Source organism: Lontra canadensis, unplaced genomic scaffold (assembly GCF_010015895.1).
Source record: "Lontra canadensis isolate GAN:19392208 unplaced genomic scaffold, GSC_riverotter_1.0 scaffold107, whole genome shotgun sequence".
NCBI lineage: Eukaryota > Metazoa > Chordata > Mammalia > Carnivora > Mustelidae > Lontra > Lontra canadensis.
The window spans coordinates 3,575,093-3,590,730 of NW_022631101.1; the positions used below are offsets into that span (position 1 = coordinate 3,575,093).

A 15,638-nucleotide genomic window follows, 5' to 3' on the forward strand; every position below is an offset into this window, starting at 1 on the left:
TTTGAGTCTATTTTTGTGTGTGGTGTAAGGAAATGGTCCAGTTTCATTCTTCTGCATGTGGCTGTCCAATTTTCCCAACACCATTTGTTGAAGAGACTGTCTTTTTTCCATTCAGCATTCTTTCCTGCTTTGTTGAAGATTAGTTGACCATAGAGTTGAGGGTCTATTTCTGGGCTCTCTATTCTGTTTCATTGATCTATGTGTCTGTTTCTGTGCCAGTACCATACTGTCTTGATGATTACAGCTTTGTAATAGAGCTTGAAGTCTGGAATTGTGATGCCGCCAACTTTGGCTTTCTTTTTCAACATTCCTCTGGCTATTCAGGGTCTCTTCTGGTTCCATATAAATTTTAGGATTATTTGTTCCAATTTTTTGAAAAAAAATGATGGTATTTTGATAGGGATTGCATAAATGTGTAGATTGCTTTAGGTAGCATAGACAATATTTCACAATATTTATTCTTCCAATCCATGAGTGTGGAACGTTTTTCCATTTCTTTGTGTCTTCCTCAATTTCTTTCATGAATACTTTATAGTTTTCTGAGTACAGATTCTTTGCCTCTTTGGTTAGGTTTATTCCTAGGTAATCTTATGGTTTTGGGTGCAGTTGTAAATGGGATCAACTCCTTAATTTCTTTCTTCTGTCTTGCTGTTGGTGTATAGAAATGCAACTGATTTCTTTGGATTGATTTTATATCCTGACACTTTACTAATTCCTGTATGAGTTCTAGCAGTTTTGGAGTGGAGTCTTTTGGGTTTTCCACATAAAGTATCATATCATCTTCAAAGAGTGAGAGTTTGACTTCTTCTTTGCCGATTCGGATGCCTTTGATTTCTTTTTGTTGTCTGATTGCTGAGGCTAGGACTTCTAGTACTATGTTGAATAGCAGACAGCACTGATGGTTAAACCAGATGGTCCAGGGTTGGAATGGGAGCTACCCCTTACTTGCTGTGGGCCCTAGGCCAATCCGTTGAGCTTCTGAGCCTTAATTTTTACCTTCATAATATGGCATCAACAATCCCACCTGGTTACAAAGCAGTTCTGGGAAATAAAACATCAGGAACCAAGGCTCCTCCCTTGCTTCTCTGTCTCTTCCACTGGTTCCTGTCTTAGTCTGCCTGCACGTTACCTTGGTCCCCAGCTTCCACGCAGCCTTTCAGCTCCAGGGTCCCCTGTGAGCCCTGGCACGCCTCAGTTCAATTTCACATCCCGGCTAGTGACACTGCAGCGGGTCCAGCTGGGAGTCAGGTGTCTAATCTGGGGCCAATCGGAGGCAGTCAGGGTGGGGCCTGGTCAGGTGGTTTCTGGCTTGCCACACCCCTACTCCACTAGGGTTCTCAAAGATGAACCTTCCGGCACTTGTGAGCAAGCAGTCTTGGGCTGCTCTCCAGAACACCTTTCCTCCACTGGCTTCCTGCATTTCCTTCGGCTGTGAAGCCTGGTGGACCCCTTTGTCCCCCTCCCTGGGCCTACCCCATCTGGAGGACACCCCCTTTCTCTGTGCCTGGCACCCTTCGCTTCACATTCCCAAGCCCTGGAACAAAATTTCCCTTCCCTCAGATGTCTTATAACCTCTCTTTAGCGGTTTTACTTGCATAGCACTACACTTCCTTGGTATTAAAAATAATAAGGCAAAGGGGCGCCTGGGAGTGGCTCAGTCAGTTAAGCGCCTGCCTTGGGCTCAGGCCATGATCTCAGGGTCCTAAGATTGAGTCCCATCTGCAGGAAAAAAAAAAAAAAATCTCTGCTCAGCGGGGAGTCCATTTCTCCCTCTCACTCTCCCTCTGTGCTATCCCTCTCTCAAATAAATAAAATATTTTAAAAAAATAATAATGAGGTAAAAAGAGAAGATCTCCCCGCTTCCCCTCCTTATCCATTGTTCATGATTCCAGGAGTTTCCTCCAACTTTTTTTTTTTCCCTAGAGCAGAGCTGGGGAGCCATATATGTAATTTAAAATTTTCTATTGGCCACACTCGAAAGAAACAGGTGATACTAATTTTAGTGAAATACTGTGTTTACCCCGATATCTCCAGTATATGACTACAATATGTGATATAAAAATTAATGATTTTTTATTTCATTTTTTAAAAAATTTATTTATTCATTTGACAGAGATCACAAGTAGGCAGAGAGAGAGGAAGGGAAGCAGGCTCCCTGCTGAGCAGAGAGCCCGATGTGGGGCTCGATCCCAGGACCCTGAAACCATGACCTAAGCCTAAGGCAGAGGCTTTAACACACTGAGCCACCCAGGCGCCCCCATTTATTTATTTTTATAATTTCAAGTACGTCCTACTCACAGCACATCTCAGTTTGGACTTGCCACATTTCAAGGGCTCAAGGGCCACACCTGACTAGTGACTGCCATTGTGGGAAGTGTCAATCCAGAACTCTTGTCTTTTTACCTTTTCATTTTTTTAAGTTCATTTATTTATTTATTTGTAATCTTTACATCCCACGTGGGACTCGAACTCACAACCTGGAGATCAAGAGTCCTGGGTTCTTCAGACTGAGCCAACCAGGGCCTCTTCTTAGCTCTCTTGTTCCTATTTCTTTCCTTCCTTCTTTTCCCTTCATTTCCTCCTTCGCATCCTCTTCCTCTTCCTCCCCTCCCCCTCCCCCTTCTTCCTCTTCTCATACTTGGACTTTTTCCCTTCCTGATCTTCTTTGCTTGCCCCAGCCCCAGATGTCATATAGGGCCCCACCCCCACCCCCGGAGGATTGCTCTAACATTGGCTCCAAACTCCCCTCCAGAGAAGCTGCAAATTTCCTGTGCTTCTCAGCCTCGCTCCGGCTTCAAGTTCCTCTTTGCCAGATCTAATTCGCTTTCTGGAGCATCTCACTGGCCCCGAGTGGGTCTTCCCAGCCCCAGAGCTATTAACCAAAATCAAAGCCCACCCCTTCCCTTAATCCCCGTAGAAGCCTCCACTGGCCTCAGACCTGTGTCCAGTGCTGGGTTTGGGATTGAGCCTGGGAAGCCGCTGTCCTCTGGAATGCAGTGTGGCTGTAAAGTTTTTTTAGTGGCCACATTAAAAGACGTAACAAGAAACGGGTGAAATTAATCTTAGTAATGCATGTTACTTAACCCAGTGTATCCAAAATATTATTGCAACATGTAATCAGCATAAAAATGGTTGGGACCTTTTACATAATCTCCCACCACCACCCCCACCCCCGCACGAAGTTGGCCGTGCGTTTTACACCCAACACATCTCAGTTCAGCGTTCAAGTGCGCAGAACAGCCACAAAGGCGTGTAGCTACGCTATTGGGCCGCCCGGTCCACATCATGTAAATGCAAATTTTCCTAATGAACATTAGGAACAGCCCTGGCCCCCACCCCCGACCCCCTGGGACTTTTTCACTTCCGTGCTCAACCCCGGAGTATCCTCCCCAGCCAGCCAGCTGACTCATCATCTCTACCCTCTTCCCTCTTCTTCCGGTTGGGCCTCAGCCCCTCCCTCCAGGAAGGCCCCTGGGAATTCCAGATCCTCTCCCTTTGTTCCTCAAAGCAGGGCAGCTTCCCCAAGCTCTGCCCACCCACCCCTCCTCCCGGACAGGGACGAGCTCTTCCTTGGGAAGCCGAGGAACCGTCTTCTTGTAGTTCTAGAGCTATGCGTCACTTTCTCGGTCAATTTCCTCACCTTCAGAGAGCAAAAATTCAGACACTCGGGGGGACCCCATATCCCCGATCCACTTAGTTCCTGAGTTTTGGAGAGCAGCCCCATCTCAAAGAATGAATCCAAATCTCTCCTGCCCCTGACTTGAGAGAAGGATGGATATGCGTTTTTGTGGGGTTTTGTTTTTTTTTTTTCATCCAAAGGTCAGCCACAACCCCTGCCCTTGATAGCTAAAAATGGGCTTGAGGCTTCATCTGTGTCATTTTTTGTTGTTGAGAGAGAACCTGAAAATCTTAAGTGTGAAGCTCATTGACTGTCTACATAACACGTGGCTGTTATATATGACCAGATTAGGGTATGGACCATTTCCGGTTCCCCTCTGTCCCACCAGTCCGGCTTGTTTTGCCCCCACGCTCTACCAGGCTCGTTCATTCCTATATCCCACCGAGTATACCACTCTCTGAATACACCACAATTCGTCCATTCTACTGCTGGTGCACATCTGGATTGTTTCCAGTGTTTGGCCATTATGAATGCTCTACTGTGAACATTCTTGTACAAGTCTTTGGGGGGACGTGCGCCATTCATTTTTCTTGGGTAAATCCCCCTGGGCAGAATGGCAGGATCACAGGGAGAGAGAGGCTTGGCTTCAAAAGATCCTGCCAGACATCCTCCAAAGTGGTCGTGCCAACTTACACGCCTACAGTGCAAAGTTCCCCTTGTCCCGTATCCCTGCCAAGGCTCAGATCGTTCCTCTCTCTTTTCAATTTACTAGAGTGTTTATTATATATCCAGTTCTGCTCTAACTCATTTAATTAGTTCATTATTAGTTTTCTGGGGCTATTGTAAATTTGTTGCCTCATGGTTCTGGAGGCTAGAAGTCCTCTGGGTTCCTTCTCAGGGCAAGGGAAGGAACTTCCCTTGGCTTGTGGATGGGTCTCTTCTCCATCATCTTCCATTTATGTGTCTCTTTGTCCAAATTCTCCCTTTTTGTAAGGACACCTGTCTTACTAGATTAGGGGCCACTCTAATTACCTTAACTTGATTTCCTCTGTAAAGACCCTTTCTCCGACTGAGGTAGGACCTCAATATTACAACTGTTGAGAGACCATAAGACTTTAGAGGTGAATATTATCATTCCCATTTTACAGATGAGGAAATTGAGGCACAGCCAGATCCCACAGGTACCAAGCAGCAGAGCTGGGATCTGAACCCTGGTCGTCAGATTCTGAGCCCAGCCCCTCAACCACTACGCTATATTGCCTCAGGTGGGCCATGAAAATTCCAGAATTATCCTCTTTGTGCCCCTTCCCAGCAGCCTCTTGGATTCACAAAGGATACCTTGTGCTTCTCACTGTTACCTCTTGCTCTGATTTCGCTTCTGCCGAATTCTTTTTCTCCCCAGTATTCCTTTTTACATTTTTTCCCCTAACTTTTAGTTCTATTTTTATCAGAGTTATACATTTGGAAAGTCAAATACAAGATTTTTTTTTTTAAACGAAAACCAACAGTCTTCCATCTGCCTACCCCTCCCCCATTTTTCCCACCCCAGAGGAATCTGCTTTTACCTTATTTATTGTATCATCTTGCTGTTTGCGCCCCTGTCTCTAAATACCCTGTTTGTGTGGCTACCTCTTGATTTTTCAATTTTAGGTATTTTCCATTCACTGCTTACTATGGAAGACACATACTCATACTCTTATTTAAATTACTCCAGCCTCCCACACTGTGATTCTGGCTAGATGAATATGCAGTGTTTACATGTTATGACTGTGTAAATGCTCCCACAGCTGCCACAAGTAGTAAACCGTGATTACTTTCCTCTCCCACACAATTCTTTGTTTTTCCTGGAGTTAATAATTGTCTTTTTTTTTTTCAGTTGCTTAGGGCTGAGTTTTCTTTGTTAATTCAAAATTCTCTGTTAACTATACGAACCTCTTCTTCACATATTCATTCGCATCACGTACTCCATTAATTTCATCATGTGGAAGAAGTTTCTCTCATGGCCTCTGGCCTGCCCCTGTCTGCCACACAGCTACCATCTTGATCCCTTCACCTGCCCCCTGGTTTGGTTCTTGTCATATTCTAATTCTCACTCTTCCTGGGTTTTTCTCCCTTGTTCTTCTGAGCCTCCTGACAAAAAGCACATGGGGGTGGGGTGGGTAAAATTTTAGAGCCACTGTGTATCTGAAAACATCTTTGGTCTTGATAGGCCTTCTGGATAGGTATAAAATTCTGGGCTGGAGATCATTTTCTTTAGAATTCTGAAGGCATCATTCCGTTGTCTTGTAATTTCCAGTATTACTGTTAAAATCCCAAAGTCATTCTGATCCATAAGCCTGTGTGTCACCCGCTTTTCTTTTCCTTGTCCTCAGTGAGCTGACATTTCTCAGCAACATCTTCATTTATTTTCATTAATGGATCTTTCATTGTATTCTCATGTCATTCATTCTGGGAAACTTCCTTGATTTTTTTTCAATTATGATTTCCCCCTTCCCTCCATTTCTCTCTGGAACTCTTTTTTTAAAGATTTTATTTATTTATTTGAAAGAGAGAGATCACAAGTAGGCAGAGAGGCAGGCAGAGAGAGGAGGGGTTAGCAGGCTCCCCGCTGAGCAGGGACCACCCCCCCCATGCGGGGCTCAATCCCAGAACCCTGGGATCATGATGAAGGCAGAGGCTCAACCCACTGAGCCACCCAGGCGCCCCTCTCTCTGGAACTCTTATCCTTTCTTTCTGGAACTCTTATTAATTCGATATTGGGCTTCCTGAATTCTTCCTTTTATCCTCTCTTATTTTTCCACCTCTTTATCTTTCTGCCCTACTTCCTGAGAGTTTTTCTTAACCTTATCTTCCACTCTTTTACTAAGCTTTTCATTTTTGCTAGTATATTTTCAATTTCTAAGAACTCTTTCTTTTTTTTAAGTTTATTTTTTTTTAGTAATCTTTACGCACAACATGGGACTCTAACTCACAACCCTGAGATCAAGAGTCACAAGTTCTTCCAACCAAACCAGCCAGGCACCTTGCTAAGAACTCACTTTATAATCTCCGAATTTTTTTTAAGATTTTATTTATTTATTTGACAGACAGAGATCACAAGTAGGCAGAGAGGCAGGCAGAGAAAGGGGGAAGCAGGCTCCCGGCCGCGCAGAGAGCCCTGATGCAGGGCTCGATCCCAGGACCCTGAGATCATGACCTGAGCTGAAGGCAGAGGCTTTAACCCACTGAGCCACCCAGGCACCCCAATAATCTCTGAATTTTTACAGTGTTTTATAAATTTTATAGTATTATTTGATAGTACCCTATGTTTTATGATATGCTATTCAAAGTTGAATATCTTGTCTTGTTTCTCTGATGATATTGGTAGCTGTTAGGTTTTGGGCATTTTTTCCTCTCTGCAAAATCTGTTTCCTCCAAGTCCCCTCCCATTTGTTGGTTTTGTTTCTGTATTTTTTATTGAGACTTTACTGATGTCTAGGAATCCTGGGTAGTCTGTCCATATCTGGGAGTGGAAGTCCAAAACTCTAGAAATGGTGGGGCTGTGATTACATGAGCAAAACTGTTCACTGAACTTCACAGGAGGTGATCTGTCCGGACCATTTTTGTTGTGGAATTCCCAATGTCAGTATTTTCTTGTCTTTTATCTTAGTCATATATATATATATATATATATTTATTTCATATGTACGTGTGTGTACATGTATCATACATTATATGTAATGTTTTTAATATAGACAGGACCAAGGAAAACAAATACTAAATCATGATCTCCTTGACAAAATAACCCTCAATAACATGAAAGTTAAAAGACATTCATTCAGGGGTGCCTGGCTGGCTCAGTTGGAAGAACATGACTCTTGATCTCAGGGTCATGAGTTTGAGTCCCATGTTAGGTGTAGATTACTTAAATAAATAAACTTAAAAAAAAAAGACATTCATCTAGTAAGTATTAAGATCTTCTTGCACCAGGCACTGGACTAGGCACTAAGGGTAGAGCAGTGAACAAGTTGAAGTCCTTGCTCTCTTGGACCTTCCTTTCCAGTCTGGGAGACAGACACACGCATGTTCCTAGAGTATCAGTCTCCAACAGCCCTCTCTGCAATGACAGAACTGTTCCAGATCTGGGCAGTCCAACGTGGTAGCCAACAGTTCCTGATTGTTTGACGTGTGGTTGGTGTGATGACGGAACTGAATTTTTAAATTTTTTTGAATTTTTAAATTTTAATTAAAAATTCCAATTCACTTAGCTCTGTGTGGCTAGTGGTCACCACTATGGACAGCACTAGGACATGCCATCCTTACAGAGGGGTAGGACGGAATTGGCAGTCACACATGGGTTTGGTGGCTCACATACCAGATGTGGTCTTACCCTACCACAAGGGGCAAGCAAGGTCACAGGAAAAGAAAGGAAATATATCTCTTAAAAAGAAATACAGAAACATGGCTTCTCCTCCCAGCCAGTATTGGAAGCCCATTTGGTGAGAGATGTTCAATTTCTCATTCACACGGGAAGGGCAAAAAAGGAAACCTCAAGTCCCCTTTCCATAAAGTAAGCTTTTTTTTTTTTTAATTTCTCTCCGATCACCTGAACTATGTGTGCCTACATATCTCTTCATGCATTCCTTATTGAAAGCACACACTCTTCTCATCTTGCTTTTTTCCATGGAGAAAAACCCCTTGGCATATTGTCCATATTAACTCTTGCCTCCCAGTTCCATGCCTGGCCCACAGAATGCCCATCTTGAGCCAGCCTGAATTCATTCATTGGGCTGTACTTTATGAAACACCTGTCGTATGTTAGGTCCTGTTCTAGACCCTGTGGATACAGCAGCGAACCCAACAGATAAGACCTGTTCCCTCATGGAATTTAAATTCCAGTGGGAGGAGATGGACAATAAACTTTTTTAATTGACGGACAGAGATCACAAATAGGCAGAGAGGCAGGCAGAGAGGCGGGGCGGGGTGGGGGGCGGCAAGCAGTCGGCCTGCTGAGCAGAGAGCCCGATGCGGGGGCTTGATCCCAGGACCCTGGGATCATGACCTGAGCTGAAGGCAGAGGCTTTACCCATTGAGCCACTCAGGGGCCCCTGGACAATAAACTTAATAATCAAGAACATATAATAGTTACAAGGGGGATACATGCTATGGACAAAAATACGGCCAGGGGAGGGGTGAGTTTGGGAGAGCTGCGGAGGAGGCTATGGGTTGAAGTATTAAATAAGGTGCTCAGGAAGGTGTCTTTTAAGCAAACTCTTGAAGGAAGTGAGAGACAGAGCCAGGCAGCTCTCTGAAGAAGAATGTTCCAGCAGAGGGAACTGCCAGTGCAAAGGCCCTAAGGGAGGAGGGTGCTAGAGCCATCCAGGAACTGCGTGTGAAGGCCAGGGTGGCTGGAGCAGGGTGAGCAAGGAAGGCATGGGTGAGAGATGAGGGCAGAGGGGTAGGAGGGATCCAGGGGTGCTTGGTGCTGTGAGGCCTTACAATGTGAGGTAACTCCAGTTACTGAGCGATACTGGAAGCCAGGGGAGGGTAGTGAGCTGAGGAGGGACCGGAAGCTGACTCAAATGTTAAGATCCCAAACCTGAGCCTAAACAAGGCTGTGGAATGTGGCTGAGTCTCAGGAGAGGTTTAGTGACAATGGCAGCAGGTAGGGGGTAGGGGGTAGGGGAAGGGAGGTAGGCATTCTATTGCATAAGGGCTGAGCAAAGCATCAAAAGTTACGTCTCTTTAGATCCCCTCTTCCTGAAAATTCCTCAAACCTCCCCACCACTGGAAGCCTTGATTTCTGGCCCTCTCTTGCCATGTCCCCGGGGCCTCTCCCCACTAATGCCCCTCAAGGACCTCTGGACACCCTCCTTCCATTTCATCCTAGTCCTCAGTCCCTCCATCCCTCTTCTTCCTTTCTTTCTTTCTTTCTTTCTTTATTTCTTTATTTATTTATTTCCAGATTTGAGCTGGGATCTCCCTGTTAGGAGCCATATAAAATTAATTCAAACCCTATTCCCCAACCATGGGATAGTGACTGGCCTCCCCAAGTTTCTGCTCCTTCTCCAGAGCCTCAAATTCTTTGCCCCACTCCCAATTTTTTGCTTCGGCTGGAGTCCGTTAGTTGTGGGGAAATCTGCTGTCTCCCCATTCGGGGTCTGTGGACTAATTCTGTCCTTTTCCTTCCTTTCTTTGCAACCAGTCGTGCTGTGTAAGTACAACAGGGCATTTATGTGATCGTGTGTGCTAGTGTGGACAGGGCTTTACTGAGGATTTGAGGTCCCAGAGGCATTTACGGCGGCAGATAGGCAAACGGCTCCAAAACTCCTTTGCCTTCTCCACGACCCAGCGTCCAGCCACATACCTTGATCTCTCTTGTTTTCCCCAGACCTGCTCTGTCTAGGACTATTTAAATTAATTCAAATTAAGTAAAATTTAAAGTTCTGTCCTTTGGGGGTGTCTGGGTGGCTCAATCATCAAGCGTCTGCCTTCAGCTCAGGTCATGATCTGGGGTCCTGGGATCCAGCCCAGGCTCACTGCTCAGTGGGAAGCCTGCTTCTCCCTCTCCCACTCCCCCTGCTTGTGTTCCCTCTCTCGCTGTCTTTCTCTCTTTCTCTGTCAAACAAATAAATAGAATCTTTAAAAAAAACATCAAGTTCTGTCCCTTGGGCTTACTGGTCACCTTGCCATGGGGCTGGTGGCCACCATGTGGACAGTGCGGAAGGGCCATGACCGTCATTCTCTTGGACAATGCTGGGCAAGACAGGTCCCTTCCTCCAAGAACTGGCCTGGTGTCTGCAGTTGAGATGACCAAAACTACACCCCACTGCACCATTAAAAAAAAAAATAATGTGGAGGGACACCTGGGTGGCTCAGTTGGTTGGACGACTGCCTTCGGCTCAGGTCATGATCCCGGAGCCCCGGGATCGAGTCCTGCATCAGGCTCACAGCTCCATGGGGAGTCTGCTTCTCCCTCTGACCTTCTCCTTGCTCATGCTCTCTCTCACTATCTCGCTCTCAAATAAATAAATAAATAAATCTTTAAAAAAAAGTAATGTGGAGTTAGTTATGCTCTATGTGGGATTCTGGGACTCTCTTTTTTTCCCCTCATGGATACACCCTGGTCATCTTCCTGTCAGACCATTAGGGATGTATCTTGTCTCCTAGAATAGTTACCCAGGGTTCCCCACCGTGGATTGATTTATTCACTCATTCACGAATCCCACAAGTATTTACAAGTACCCTGTTTGTGCCAGGAACTGGGCTGGGTCCAGCCGGGAGTGTGTCCCAGCCGATCCTGCTCGAGGGGAGCTCACGGTCTAATGGGAGAGGCTGACATGAATCAGATAATCACAGAAGCACATGTGAAGGAAGTAACACGCACGGTGTATCCATCTGTGAGCACTCCTTCCATCTCGCTGCTTGGCTTCGGCTTCCCATCAAGGTTGAGAAATGAGGGCCTAGTCGGAGAACCCAAGCAAAGTAAGACGCATGTCTGGGCCTGCATTTCCCATCTGAATGATGGAGATAACAAGTTTCCACCTCCCAGGAACGTTGAGAGGATTGAATGAGTTATTACGGTAGCTGGAACGGTGTCTTGCACAATATAAGTGATCGTTAGCGTTATTGCTCTGTGTACGAGTCCCCTTTCCGAGCCTCAGTCCTCCCCTGTAAAACGGAAGCGTTCGCAGACTCTTCTGCGGCTGGGGGGGGGGGCGGTCTGTGAAGAACGGATCAATCACAGCTAACATGTCTCCAGCACTTTCTTGGCACCAAGCACCCTCTTACCTTTGCAAGGACCAGGAAGGGAAGTGTTGCCGTTATCCCCACTTTACAGATCCAACCGAGGCACCAAGAGAGACAGTGACTTGCTCAAGAGTTCACCACCCATCAGGATTTGGAGCAGCTGGAGGTTAGGGGTGAGGGAGGGCTCTGGGCTAGGCCATGAGAGTGTCTGGGTGGGACTGACCCTGCCTTTTATGCACCCCCACCCCAACCCCCAGGAAGCTGGACGCCTTCATCTACGATGCAGCAGTGCTCAACTACATGGCCCGCAAGGATGAAGGCTGCAAGCTCGTCACCATCGGCTCGGGCAAGGTCTTTGCCACAACCGGCTACGGCATCGCCCTGCACAAGGGCTCCCGCTGGAAGCGGCCCATCGATCTGGCACTGCTGCAGTTCCTGGGGGACGGTGTGTGGCGGGCTGGGATGCCTTGGGGGTGGGGCATGGGGGACCAGAGTCCTGGGTCCTGGGCGAAGGAGGGGATGAGGATCAGGGCACCAGGGTCTGAGGGAAGAGGGGGCTGAGTGCCTAGACTCCTGTAAGAGGATCCTCTAATGGTGCCCATGGAAGGTGACCTATGACAGCGCTTCCCCGCCCTTCTCCCCCACCCATGCCATTTCTCCAGATGAGATCGAGATGCTGGAGCGGCTGTGGCTCTCCGGGATCTGCCACAATGACAAAATCGAGGTGATGAGCAGTAAGCTAGACATCGACAACATGGCAGGTGTCTTCTACATGCTCCTGGTGGCCATGGGCCTCTCGCTGCTGGTCTTCGCCTGGGAGCACCTGGTGTACTGGCGCCTGCGGCATTGCCTGGGGCCCACCCACCGCATGGACTTCCTGCTGGCCTTCTCCAGGGTAGGGGGGTCAGAGGAGGCAAAAGGGCGGAGCTGGCGGGAGGCAGGTGGGCATGCCTACAAGTGCAAGAGTCCTGGGGCCCGCTGCGGAAGAGGTGGGAAGAGCGGAGGGAAGGCAGGGGCGGTAGTGGGTGCTGGGCATCCCGCGCTGACCCTGCCTTTCTCGCCGCCCCCCTCCCCGCAGGGGATGTACAGCTGCTGCAGCGCGGAGGCCGCCCCGCCGCCGGCCAAGCCCCCGCCGCCGCCGCAGCCGCTGCCCAGCCCCGCGTACCCGCCGGCGCGGCCCGCACCTGGCCCCGCACCTTTCGTGCCCCGCGAGCGGGCGGCGGTGGACCGCTGGCGTCGCACCAAAGGTGCAGGGCCCCCGGGGGCCCCGGGCCTGGCCGACGGCTTCCACCGCTACTACGGCCCCATCGAGCCGCAGGGCCTGGGCGTGGGCGAGGCGCGCGCGGCACCCCGGGGCTCGGCCGGGCGCCCGCTGTCCCCGCCGGCCGCGCAGCCCCCGCAGAAGCCGCCGCCCTCCTACTTCGCCATCGTGCGCGACAAGGAGTCGGCCGAGCCCCCCGCCGGCCCCTTCCCCGGCTTCCCGTCGCCGCCCGCGCCCCCGGCCGCCGCTGCAGCCGCCGTCGGGCCGCCGCTCTGCCGCCTGGCCTACGAGGACGAGAGCCCGCCGGCGCCCGCGCGCTGGCCGCGCTCCGACCCCGAGAGCCAGCCCCTGCTGGGGCCGGGCGCTGGCGGCGCAGGGGGCGCGGGGGGCGCGGGCGGCGGAGCCCAGGCCGCGCCTCCCCCGTGCCGCGCCGCGCCGCCCCCCTGCCCCTACCTGGACCTCGAGCCGTCGCCGTCTGACTCGGAGGACTCGGAGAGCCTGGGCGGCGCGTCGCTGGGCGGCTTGGAGCCCTGGTGGTTCGCCGACTTCCCCTACCCGTACGCCGAGCGCCTCGGGCCGCCGCCCGGCCGCTACTGGTCGGTTGACAAGCTCGGGGGCTGGCGCGCGGGCAGCTGGGACTACCTGCCCCCGCGCAGCGGCCCCGCCGCCTGGCACTGCCGCCACTGCGCCAGCCTGGAGCTGCTGCCGCCGCCGCGCCATCTCAGCTGCTCGCACGACGGCCTGGACGGCGGCTGGTGGGCGCCGCCGCCCCCGCCCTGGGCCGCGGGACCCCCGCCCCGGCGCCGAGCCCGCTGCGGCTGTCCGCGGCCGCACCCTCACCGCCCGCGGGCCTCGCACCGCGCGCCCGCCGCCGCACCGCACCACCACCGGCACCGGCGCGCCGCGGGGGGCTGGGACCTCCCGCCGCCGGCGCCCACCTCGCGCTCGCTGGAGGACCTCAGCTCGTGCCCCCGCGCCGCCCCCGCGCGCAGGCTCACCGGGCCCTCCCGCCACGCGCGCCGGTGCCCACACGCCGCGCACTGGGGGCCGCCGCTGCCCGCCGCGCCCCACCGGAGACACCGGGGCGGGGACCTGGGTACCCGCAGGGGCTCGGCGCACTTCTCCAGCCTCGAGTCCGAGGTATGACGCGGCCCCGGGGGCCCTAGCGCCCCCTCGGTCAGCGCAGGCCACGGCCCGAGGGGGCACGCGCAATGAAAAGGACCCGCGTGGGTTGGGAAGGAAAAAAACGGACCTGGCCGGACCCCGCCTGGAGCAGCGTCCTGCGTCCCCTCGCTTTGGGGGCACCACGAGCCGGAAAGGATTTGGTCCCCCCAAATCTCACCCAGCCTGAAAGGTGGGGGTCTTGGAGCCCACTGGAGTTTGTTTTTTTTTTTAAACCCGACAAGGGCTTTTTAACGTCACCAGATGGGGCGGGAGGTGGGGGGTCACGCCACGCCCGCGTCCCACCCCCACGCCCGGGGCCGTGGCCCCCTCATCACTGTGCAGCTCCCCGGCCCCAGCCACGCCTCCGGGGAAGCCCGTTTTTAACCTTTCATCCATTGGGACTCAAAACTGTGAGATGCGTTCGCCAAACTGTGACCCCAGACCTTGGCCCCGCCACACAGAAACCCCTGACCCCAGACTGTGACTTCCGACCCCTAAAATGGTCATCCGACCCCAGACTGTGACCCCCGACCCCAAACTGTGACCCAAATCCCAGACTGTACCCAGACCAGACTGTGACTCTTGACGTCAAACCTTGACACACCCTCCTCCTCCCCATCGCTTTTCCTTATTTTGACCTAGGACACTCCCAACGGAAGCCTCACCTCCCCTTGCCCTAGCGTTGATCCCAGCCAACGTGGGGCCAAAATTCCCATCCTGTCGCACCTCACTCCCACCCCCCACGTGCCACCATCCACAGCCTCACCAAATCCAGCCCTTATTTGTGACCCTCCCATGATGACCCTGCAGACCCCCCCCCCCCCCCCCCCCCCCCTTTTTTCGCCCCCCCCCCGGGTCCCCCCCGCCCCCCCCCCCCCCCCCAAGCCTCCTCTTCCTAGATCTCCAGCCGGGTCTGGAGCTGGGTTGTGGAGGGGATGGTCTGGGAATCCACACCCACCACCAACCTCCCCTCCCACTCTCCTGTTACACATTGCAGTGTTTGGAATAAACCATGTTTTTATGCCTCCTCAGTCCAAGTCTGAGCTGCGTGTTTGTCTCAGCCGCCCTCAAACTTCTCTGGAGGAAACAGAAACTGAGAAAAGTCCCACAGAGGAAGAGAGGGCAGAAGGAAAATTATCTTGAGAACAATGACCCTGGAGGGAGGTGGGATACAAAGACCCAGAGGAAGCTGTGAGAAAAGATCCTAAGAAGAGAAGGAATGAGAAGGGGTGAGGGCGGACAGAGACCTAGAGAGAAGGAACAGCGAACTCAACAAAGATCCAGGATCAAAACATTTCAGGATTAAGTCTAGCGTCCCATTCCTATGGCTGCAAGCAACGTGGCTTGCTAGAGTCTTCACATCCTGTTCATGCAAGCGAGGGGAGAGTCTAGTATGTCCTAGCCAATCCATCTACCTTGAATGCCCTCAGTCTCACCAATGAGAATCTATTTTAGCATTTCATTATGCCAATTAGCCAAACCTCCGGTGCTGATGAGCGATAAGGAGAGCCAAAGCACGCATAGTAGTGGTCTCCAGAGGGCTGACTTTCTGATTATCGCTGACCATAGCTGCAATGTGAACGCCTGGTTCGGCTACTGACTGCCCCAGGAGGGTAGACTCAACAGACTAACTTACACATATTACCCTATCTACGTTAAAGCATTTTGAAGCGAATTAAAGCCTTCATAATAAGGAGGGGGGAGGAAACGGGCTTTACGGGTCCTCAGGGAGCAAAAAACCAGTCCACTTGCCAGTAAGAGCTCTTATTTGCATACATGAATAATGTAACGGAAAAGAAGCAATGAGAGTCAAAGGTGGATGATGGAGTCGGAGCTCAGAACTCCTACAGTAGGAGAAAACTGGCC

General features: G+C 51.0%; 1 protein-coding gene across 1 annotated transcript in view; it reads left to right on the forward strand.

The window, feature by feature from the left end:
* The window catches only part of GRIN2D (glutamate ionotropic receptor NMDA type subunit 2D), a 39,410-nt gene extending 24,819 nt beyond the window's left edge, over positions 1-14,591 (forward strand). Inside the window, exons 12-14 of the mRNA XM_032839173.1 lie at positions 11,605-11,792; positions 12,010-12,242; positions 12,426-14,591. Coding sequence (XP_032695064.1) covers positions 11,605-11,792; positions 12,010-12,242; positions 12,426-13,754 — 1,750 coding nt within the window. The 3' untranslated portion in view covers positions 13,755-14,591. The remainder of the gene's footprint in view (positions 1-11,604; positions 11,793-12,009; positions 12,243-12,425) is intronic.
* Positions 14,592-15,638: the final 1,047 nt, after the last annotated feature.